Source organism: Anser brachyrhynchus, assembly GCF_964034855.1.
Source record: "Anser brachyrhynchus genome assembly, chromosome: 4".
NCBI lineage: Eukaryota > Metazoa > Chordata > Aves > Anseriformes > Anatidae > Anser > Anser brachyrhynchus.
In genome coordinates, this window is record NC_137698.1 from 39,225,713 (window position 1) to 39,236,572 (window position 10,860).

Below are 10,860 nucleotides of genomic sequence, written 5' to 3' on the forward strand. Positions count from 1 at the left end.
GCTGTGTGAAAATACATCTAGTCCTGTGTAGTCACACAAGCTTCAAACCGCAAATATTGGGTATGTGTCAACCTGACTTTCAGCTAGTCCTCAATTTAATCTTTATTTTGATAAAAGCTTGAATAATTTTGCCGACAGAAGTCAAGACAGGCATAAACATATAATATAAACATTTATTTCATTGTCTATCCAATATAGAATATTCCATTGTGATGTACAAATAAGTTGGTAGTGGATCTATTGTGATATATGGGTCCCACAGTTGAGATGCAGACACAGTTACTGTGAAACCAGAAAGAAAATGATAGTAGTCTGGCATGTTGAACAATAGCTGCTTCAGCCTTGGTTCTGCCAATGATCTTGTTTCTTGTAAGTAGCATCTTACAAAGTAAGTTGTCCCATTGTGTGTACGGAAAGGTAATGTCTATCGTGAAAAGAAAATGGAGGATTCTAGCCCTTTTGATGTATTTCCAAGAAGCCTATTTTATGAAGAACTAAGACAGTGCACTGTTGCATTCTTGTAGGCATATCAGCAAATAAGGTCAACAGCACAACCCGTTTTGCTTTGATTAAAAAAAAATGCTTTGACAGTGCACAACAGGAGCAGTAGTGTTTCAAGGCATGAAAAGAAGAGAATAATCTCCAGGGAATTCTCCAGTTCTCCATTACACCAAACATCTCACTAGCTACACATATAGGCATTTCCCTCAGAAAGGTGCTAACATAATGATTGCAGTGGCATTCTTGAAAATTGAGAGAATTAATTTGATATTGTTATTTTTTGGTACTTTCAACAGCGACACTGATAATGCTATCAGTCATACTGTCAGAAAGTGCTTTTTCAGTAGCTATCAGTTGCATAATGCTATCAAATATCTTTATCACCAGTCAAATGGGTGTTTAATTTGCTCTCTTCCTGCCAGATTTTGATTTTTACCTTAGGAAGAAAATCAATACGTTCTTAATAGTTTTAAAAGGGGACTTGAGCTCCTTGTTGTGTTTCAAAATGTTTTCTAATAGGTAATTATCAAAGAGGAAATCTTTACTGCAGTTGGTGCTGCTTACTTATCTACTGGAGGATTAGAGAAAGGACTTTTGCAATGTAACATATTTACAGCCCTTACATTTTAAAGGATGTAAAACACTGTAGTGTTTTAGTGTGTAATTAAAAGACTTCTGTGGTGCTTACTGCATAGTACTCAGCTTAGTTTGGTTCCTGCAGTCACTGGCATTTTGTGTGCCTGTTCTGGATACCTGTATTTCTCCAGGGCTACCCTGTACTGCTGGGTTGTATCCAGTTTGCATTTCATGGAACACTGAATGCCATTGTCATTCAGCAGCAAGGTCAATGCAAAGTAATGGTTCTTTGTGTGGTTGTATTTCAGGTGCCTCTATTTATTCCAGCATTGTTTTCCTTCACCTGCCTTTTCATGGTTGCACTGTCACTTTACTCCGACCCAGTCAATACAGGGATTGGATTTGCAATAACCCTGACTGGAGTTCCTGCCTACTACCTCTTTATTGTATGGGACAAAAAGCCAAAGTGGTTCAGAAAGCTCCTAGGTAAGTCACTGTGGGGCTCCCCTCCTCCATCCTGACTCCGGGAATTTCTCAGTGCTCCCAGTGTTGTGAAATCCTTTTTATCGATCCCCTTGGCTGCTCTGCTCGGGGCATGACAACGCAAGTTTCTTTCTGGTGCATGCTATAGCGCTGGTCTGCCAGTTAAAATCAGTGTCAGCTAACTAAACAGAGATGTTTACAGCAAGCCTATTCTTCAGCTAAAGAGATTTGACTTCAAATACCTGGATGCCTCTCCCCTCGATCCCTTCTTCCCTCCCACCCCGTCTGATTCCTTTTAAATCACTGATCTCCTTCCCCTCTGTAACACTCAAGAAAGTATTTCACTCCTAAGAGAATTGGTTTGGAAATTTAAATGTCACTATTGTGATGAGAGACTAGGATGGACAGAATGGGCCCTGGCGGTACCACATGTGTGTAGACCACTGAGGAATATGTAGAATGGGACAGGCTTGGTCATGTTTGATGGGGATGTACTGTCCTTAGTGATGAGTTCCAACAAACCGATGGCAAAATATATCATACCTGATGCACCTCTGTGGAAATCATTTCAGTGCTTTGTGAAAAACAACTTCCAAGTGATTTGGCTGTGGTATTTCACACCTGGAATACACTGAGAATCATTTTTATGCCATTTCTCGAAGTTTATAAAAGCATTTGTGAAAGTTCTGATGTGTTGGAGTAGGGTTACTTGGAGCATTTCAATTAGAAAGAAAGCATTGTAGTTTATTGTAGCACCCCCATTCTTCTTTTCTTTTTTTTGTTACTCAACATGCTAAGAGGTTACCAAAATGCAGGTAATTTTTAAAGAATGTAATAACAGAGGCAAAATATTCGAGGAGTAGCAAATAGTCTGTTAAACAAAACTGAAAGAAAATCTCTGCTGCAAAACAAAAATTCAACCCCTGAAAATTTTCAACTAAAAATAGCTTATTATATATATATACTAAGTGTACATGCTGTTATATAGTATAGGTTCTGAATTGAAAATGTGTATTGTCTTTTGTGCTGCAGTATTAGGGGATGATTTAAAATGAGATTCTCACAATAAAAGAATATTTGAATATTTATGAATATATTATACGCTAACCTGTTATATGTGTTTATATATATATATATATAAATATAAGGTATATGTATTTATATCCTGCTTGTTGTAAGATCTGTGAGTTTCTCTGTCAATTCATGCTGGGAAGTCCGTAGACAATAGGGCAGAACATTTTTACAGAAAAAGATGTTAGTTTAAGGCTAGGAAATTCTAGTCTATTTATTTTTATATCCATAAAGTTGTAAATTGCATGAAATATCCTGGGAATGGGTAGAAATTTCCAGCGCAAATGAAAAGAGACATGTCAAAAAGACATTCTATTAAATTGTTGTTATTTATCTGTTTGTAATTTCTCAGACAAATTGACATTTAGGGTCTAGGAAATTCTCCTTATCAAACCCAGGAGATTTTTAGCATTTTCTGCGGTGTCTCAGAGGTTTTGGAATACAGTTACTTGAGTCTGTGGCCACAGGATGCCAGTGTTGAACCACATTACTTAGGTGAGAGGAAAAATGTTCTTTTTAAGGTAGACTGGGTATATGTGAAGCTCACTCTGCCAGCTGTGACAACGAAGGTAAATCTAGCTTTTCAGATAGCACAAAATTCTCCTCCTGGAAAGAAGGCCTGGTGCCTGTGTAATGTGCACGGACACAGAGTGCTGGCTCACGGGGGAAGGCAGCGGATGCCTGTCGGTGGGTGAAACAGCTTGTTCGCTCTGCAATTATTATTCCCAAAATAACAACAGTAATGACAGAAAAGCGATGTTGACAGTTTTGGGGTGGAGTGGAGATTTACTTGATAAATAAAAAAAATATATATTTTTTCCTCAGAGTGAGCAATAAACATTCTGCATGGGTCATTATTAAACTGACATTATTTCTGGAGAGTTAAGGGTGCTCCGCTGTATAGTCTGAGAGCATTTTTCAAAGGCACTGAATGAGGCTGAATTCACTTAAGGTACCTCTGTGAGATACAGGAAGGAAAAGTCATGGGGCAGCTGCAAGCCTGTTATTCCAGCCTTGAAACAATATGCATTAGATGAGTTTAGGCATGGAAGAGTAATTCCAGACATGGTGTGAACAGACAACATGAAAAAATGGCATTGTAATTTACCAAAAGTAGATTTTTGCCAGACTGACTGGGTAACTTTCTTTGTGAAGAATTTTTCTAGACAGATTGAAAATGCGATAGATCCAAAGTACTTAGACTTCAGCAGAGCATTTTTTGTAGTGCCGCAGGGGAGGAGGTCAGAGCAGGTTAGTCTGAAGGCAGCGTCCTGCCGGCTAGGCTATGCCCAGGCTGCCCGTGGCACGGTTCCCTCTCTGCCCATTTGCAGAGTCGCCTTGTCAGGGTGCGCCTGACTTGTTCAGCTACCCCAGCACGATTTGGAACACGGTTCAAAACCACATGGGTACAGATCAGCCCTGCTAAGACTTGTCTGGGTATGAAGGATAGGTTTTGTAAGGATCAGAGGAGCGGGATGTTGAGCAGCTGGAAGGAGTGGTGGGCTCAAAGACCCAACCTGAAGATAAGTACACTCATGAAGGGGATTTCGGGCCGGTTGCAGTATTAGAGCTCCCCAGGAAATCCTCTCCAAGGCTGAACATCTTTGTTCTTTGGATAAGCACATTTTGACTGTCCTTAATGGTATTTACTTTGCCCATTCTCCTTAACAAATTACTATATTGAACAAAAGATTACTTCTCAGTTTGTGAGGTTAATAGGGTCTGGGTGGTATTTTGTAGTGAGAATAACATTTTGTTCTTTTCCAAAGGAATTTTGCTGTAGTGCCAAATGTGCTGGGACAAATCATTTTCAGCTAGTGCAGGCTTCATTTGACCTCTGCTTGCTTGCTTTTTGTAGAACTAATGTGAAAATGAAAAAAGTCAAGTCCAGCAAACCCTTCAAGGCAGATGAGTGTGTAAAAGGGTGGAGCACCAGCACCAGGACTCTTCCATTTGGACTTCTCAGTTGAAAACCTAGCCTTAGATTCATGGTTTAAAAATCTTTATTTCTTTACAGTGGATTGAATTTGGGAGAATTTGGAATTGAATTTTATTCTTTATTGAGTTTGTGATGTTGCGATCCACAGAAAGTTTTCCCAGCATTATGCTGCCGCAGATTTTATGTGCAGTCTTATATGTGTGCAGTAAATTACTGCTTTCTTTCCCAAGCTTTATGTGGTGCTTATAGAGCTACTGGATCAGGCTTTTTCTTTTGTAAAGGTTGTCCCCTGGGCCTTATTTACAGTGAATTCTACTCTTCAAAGGGAAAATTAGGGTTGAAAGTAGAAACAAATGGTGTCTTTACTCTCATGATATGTTAAGTTGACTCATTACAAACGGGAAGGTGCTCCTCAAAGCACACAATATAGAGGTACTGACTGACAACAGATAGAAATGTTTTTTTTGGAAAAAAGTACTCCTTACACTGTCTTATCCTGTGTATACCGCAACCAGAAAAAAACAGCCAAACAAGCAAGCCAGCCCCCCAAACTTGTCTGATTGCTGTTCTGTTTGCTTTGCTCGTGTTTCATCGCAGTGCAGAGCAGAACTACTGCGTGGAGATGGGAGAGTGGCAGCTGCCTCCTGCCGCGGCGAGGGCAAGGTCTTGCTGCAGGGGGCTCGGCCCTGTTAGTTGGACAGGATATTAAAATCGCAGCCGGCTCTTGAGATGCCTGAGCTCTCCCTCTGCTGCCGTGCCCTTTTTCCAAGAACTGTTACACCATAGCTCAGCTTGAGAGAAAATCTCTTTTTCTTCTTATTCCTTTGCTCGTCTTCAAACCTGGGAGGGGTGGGACAGCCGGGCGAGCCCCTGCTGGCTTTCTGCTGCTGACTTTCCTCCTGCCCTTCACCCCAGCTCTGCTCAGCCCAGATCTGAAGTCCCCGCTGCGGGCAGGGGAGGGAGATGGGAGGAAAATGCAGTCCCTGTTGACTCTCAGCCTCTCTGACCCCATCAGTTTGTAGTCTAAGGGCAGCCTGGCTTTGCACTGAACTGGTGACCTCCAGAGAGACGAGCAGGAGATGGTAGAGGCTGTTAGACAGGAGAGTAGGGAAGTAGTTCTGGTTCATGTCTTCTGAGAGTTGCACTGTTTTACCTTCCTCACTCTGCGCTAGTGTAGATGCTGACACGTAGTGCTAGACAAGGAAAACCATAACTTTCTCTTACAATAATTCCTGCTATGAAGAAAGGCTGAGAGAGATGGGGATGTTCAGCCTGAGGAAGAGAAGGCTCTGGGGTGACCTTATGGCAGCTTTTCAATACTTAAAGGGGGTTTATAAAATGGATGGAGAGCAACTTTTTGCTTGGGCAGATAATGATAGGAAAAGGGAGAATGGTTTTATAACAAAATAGGGGATATTTAGATTAGATCTTAGGAGGAAATTCTTCACTCAGAGGGTGGTGAGGCACTGGCACAGGCTGCCCAGAGAGGCTGTGGATGCCCCATCCCTGGAGGTGTTCAAGGTAAGGCTGGATGAGGCCCTGAGCAACCTGGTCCAGTGATTAGCATCCCTGCCAAGGGTTGGAACTAGGTGGGCTTTAAGGTCCCTTCCAATCCAAACCGTTCTGTGATTCTATGAAAATAGGTTACTTAGAAGAAAAAAAAAAAAGAAGTGACAAGCAAAAGGAGAGGTAAAAGAATGCTCTTTTACTATTCAATATGTAAATTAACTGTGCCATTTATGAATTGGTTCTCTAAAAAGAAAACCATCAAAAACACAAAGTGGAAATACATGTCCAAAGTGACAAAGAGCATAAAGTTGCTTCCTGTGTGTGACAGCCTTAGACCTGTGAAGCATTGTAATCATTTTCTCTTTTCTTTTTTTTCCTTTTTTTTTTTGGTAGGCAGATCTTGGCACAGCAGAATTGACTTGTTCGAAGCCTTTCAGAGTTGTATTTCAACATTATGACTTTGTTAAAACTAAGCAGTTGTGGAGAGTAGTCGTGCTTTAAGATGTTTTTAAAATACATGCATACATTTATTGAACAAGTTTATACTTTTATACCCTTCCACTATTACTGTATATACATATCCTTGGATCAGAGGCAAAGAAAACAGTTAAAAAGACAAAAAATTAAGTCAGACATTTAAATGATACATGCGCCAGATATATATAACTTGTGAACAGTATGTGGAAGCAGGTTGTGTATCAGCTAAGATAATTTTCCTGGCTGCTTCTCCCCTTCTCCTGCCACCCCAAAATCTCCCATGTGTATGTTTTTATCTTTGCAGATAATGTAACTGAAACATTGCAAATCCTCTTGGAAGTCGTCCCGTCAGAGGAGGACCAGAAATCATGATCTTAATCTACCTGAAAATGCAGCTTTTGGCTTGGTGTTTCATTTCAACCTGAGGAAGAGGGTAGGGAGATTTCTTCCCCTTCCTAATGTTCTGCAAACTGGAGGAACAAGTCACAGCTGAGATGGATACTGAGCGAGTCAGTTACCAGCACTGTATTTTATGACGTTGCAATTTTTTTTTATATGGTCAGTTTATATGTAGAGAGCAAGAACTTATGCTATGAGGGAACCCATCTCTTTCCTATTTCTTTTGTTAGTGTCATATTTTAACAAAACAGGTTCTTCAAACTAAGGTTTTTGTTGCATTGCCACTGAAAACATGTTTAAGCATTGTTTAAGTAACAGTCAGGTGTACTGTGAAGAATGTATCCTACTTGCTGTCCCAAGGAACCTACCTCTCACCCAGAAAGGTTGAGATAAAGCTGCTGAGTATCACTTAACAAAGTTCTTCCAGTCACTCTGTCTGACCCTATTTTATTTTTGTCTTGCTGGGAGCACCAGCACATTGAGGCAGAAATACAGTGGTTTCTACCGCCTTTGTGGTGGCAAGTTCAAGGTTACTTCATTCCAGGGTTGTTATAACATAGCATAAAAGAGCATCTTCTGAGGATTAGTATTTCTACCAGTGAGACTGACAGATTTTAGCCTGGAGGCAGTAATTTCATATGTGTTAAAGTTTCTACCAGTCTGGAAATTATGACTATTTTTACCGATGTTTCTTTGTGTACATATGTACAGGAAATACAGCAACTGAGTAATCACCTTCAAATCGGTCAGGTATTTGAATGTGACCTCCATTGCTGTATGAATATTTTCTATCTGGAAGTATATGGACCTGCAGTTATCAGTCAGGCATACACAATTTTAAAGTTTTATATGATTGTTTATGGGCAGCAGATGAATAATGGTCACTGGTTTTATAATCAGTGGGAATTTTGTATAGAGACAGCAATAAATGCAATACTGTTTTACAAATAAGGTATAAGGCAAGCTACAACAGATTTGTTGATTTGAGTAGGGTACACACCTAATCTGTGGGTTTTTTATTCAAGCACACTCCAATTAACTGGGCTTTGAAGCACCAAGGAACAGGTGCTCTGACATCTTTCTGGTTTTATCTCAGCTGAAACAGAGAAAAGCTATCAAAACTGATAAAATCAAACTAAATTGAAATTTCACCTGCAGAATGATGTTTGAGCTGAGAGTTGGCTCAAATATGAGCTGAAGTTTTACCCTTTTTTAAAAGTAGTTTTAGATAAGGAATTTTTTTAACGCTTAGAAATTCAGTTTTATGTTAATCAAAGACTACTCAACCTTAAGACTAAGGTTTGTTATCACTATGTTAAGAATATAATGCTTAAATATTGAATGCACTACTTTTTGAGCTGTTTGCTATTAGCAAGTCATATGTTTCATGAAAACATACATGAAACTGAGCAGCATTAGACTTCCTAAACTGGGAGGAAAGCACAACTAATAGCCAGACCACTACAGTAAAGGGAGACTGTGTGTTGTATATATGTTGTATATTTACAGAACATCTACCATTTTAAGGGTGTACAGTAAAATATCTTAAAATTCTTAAATGGTTTTCTTTCTTGTATTCCTATGGTGGAATTTCCTAGAAGCAGGGAAATGGGAATAATCGATTATTTGGAAGAGTGGTAATTTAAGACTTTGCAAACTATTTTTACTTTAAATGTTTTCTGTTTATGGTAACTTAAAGTGTTATTTGAAACTTCTCTTAGGCAAATGTTTTGAGCTAGATTTTTCTGTTGACAGTGCATGTATTTAATTAGTATTTACATATGGGTCAGAAGCGTGCTTCTGAGGCCATCTCCTGCCAATCCAAGTTCCCCATGCTTTGGCCTGCGTCATTGTGGAGCATCTCCAGCACACAAACTGCATTTCTCTCTGATGAAACAAATGGCATGACGCCCTCCAGGAGCATGCCTAACGCGCTCCTCACTACCCAATGTGGAACGCGTGGGATCTCACCAGAGTGAAACCTCCTCAACACTGGTGCTCTGAACAGCAGGTCTTCAGCACCACCTGGTCGATTCCACCTATTCACTCCTATTGTGCCATATTACTTGAAAATTTAGACATAGCCAGTGTTAACGTGTAGAAATAAATGGGCTCTGTAAGTATAACTGAATGTTACTTTTCTTTTTCTTTGTTTTTTTTAGCCATCATGGGCTTTAAAGTTTAGAAATGTTTCTGAAGTCTGACTGTATTTTACTAAGTTTGTGTTCATGTAAGGGGTTAATTTGTCCCAAGGGAGATCCTATGACTCATTGATTGTGAAGTTGTATATTTTAGGAAAAAAACAAAACAAAACTGCAAAATAAAAAACTAATTTTTTGAAAACGCACATGGATTCTAATTTGTTTCAGTTTCTTTAGCACATACAATCACAATACAAAATACAAAATCAGATTTCCATTGTGTTATAAAAGTCAGTATTAAGGACTTTTATTACTCCTGGAAGCAATGCACATCATCACAAAAGGAGTGAAAATAGGTAACAAATGTTTTTTAAAGGCATTGAGTTATTTTTTAAGGCTTTTCAAAGTATTGTCTTCACTGTCATAAAGGAAATTATTCTAGAATAATGGATAAATTTTATATATTTTTTTCTTATTAGGGCTTGAGGTGATGATACCAATGAGGCTGCTTCTGCGAAGAATTTTAATGATCCTTAAATATGTTTGTTTGTTTGTTTGTTTGCTTTTCTTGCCCACCACATGTCTTTTAATCAACTGGACTCTGTCAGTCCATTGATTTCCTTGTCTTCAGGTGGGTGCTGCTGTTTTTCTGTGAACTTACTTGTCTTCTGGACTATAGGCAGAAACCTCACCAAATACAGTAGAAACGAACACTTTGAGAGCAGCAAATATCTACGAGGTTTAGTACAACATCTCTGAGTGACACAGGTCAGCATCTGAAGCCTCAGGAGGTGCTGACCTATCTGTATACCCCCTGAGCTGGACTGCTGTGCGTCCAGACACGTGGCATGGCCATGTCAGAGGGACGTGTTCTGGCTTCTGAAGCCCTCTCCCAGCTCCGTGTGGGCACAGCATGGCCCACCTTTCCTATGGTGCCATGTGCTTCAGAGACATGGTGGCCGTCCCCTGCTGGCCCAGGGGGCTGCCTTGGCTTCTGAGGGGCTAGCGGACAGGGGCCAGATGCTCCCTTCTTCCTTCCACCGTGAGTTGTGCATGCTGCATGAAATACTTCCAGAAGCGCCCGCTAGAGTTTTATGCAGGTGTTATGCCCTTTTTGCATGGTTGTACTCCAGCAATGTTGGTACAAGGCAGAAGAGGCTGCGGTCTGTGACGTGACTGGCCGCTGTCAAGTCCTTCAGTCCTTCAGGCCCCGAGCACAGCACTTTAATAACTGGTGCAGGGCTGGAAGGCGGTGAGACCCAGCTAGGCCTGGTGGAGAGCACTGCATCCTTTAGCTACAATAGAAGCTGCTAGGACAGTGTGATGAGAACAGAAACGAGAAAATGTTGCAGTTAACTGAGAAGACCAGGCAGTTTAAATATAGTTTGGGCTACACTGATCTTCTTAAAATCGCTTTCAGCATGGATTAATTTAGTCCATTGTTGTTATTACAGGACAGCAACTATACATGTTGAAAACACTGCAATATGTATATATATACACATTTTGTGTGTGTGTGTGAAAACATTCAGTATTTTTAAAAAATATTGAAACCTCTTTTTATAAACTCAACAAACATCTTAGGATTGTGTATACACAATATGTAGATATATATATGTCTCTCTATAAAAATATAGATATAAATATATATATGTCAATAACACATTTCAAGTTACATTTTTATGAGAAAAGCTCTAAATACTTTTGGAAAGGTCATTAAAAATGAAGCAACTGTCATAACTTTTATGCCACATTTTTGAGTTT

General features: G+C 39.8%; 1 protein-coding gene across 1 annotated transcript in view; it reads left to right on the forward strand.

Annotated features, from left to right (window-relative positions):
• SLC7A11 (solute carrier family 7 member 11) overlaps positions 1-9,356 on the forward strand; it is a 62,780-nt gene extending 53,424 nt beyond the window's left edge. The window contains exons 11-12 of the mRNA XM_080590261.1: positions 1,386-1,563; positions 6,861-9,356. Coding sequence (XP_080446387.1) covers positions 1,386-1,563; positions 6,861-6,928 — 246 coding nt within the window. The 3' untranslated portion in view covers positions 6,929-9,356. The remainder of the gene's footprint in view (positions 1-1,385; positions 1,564-6,860) is intronic.
• Positions 9,357-10,860: the final 1,504 nt, after the last annotated feature.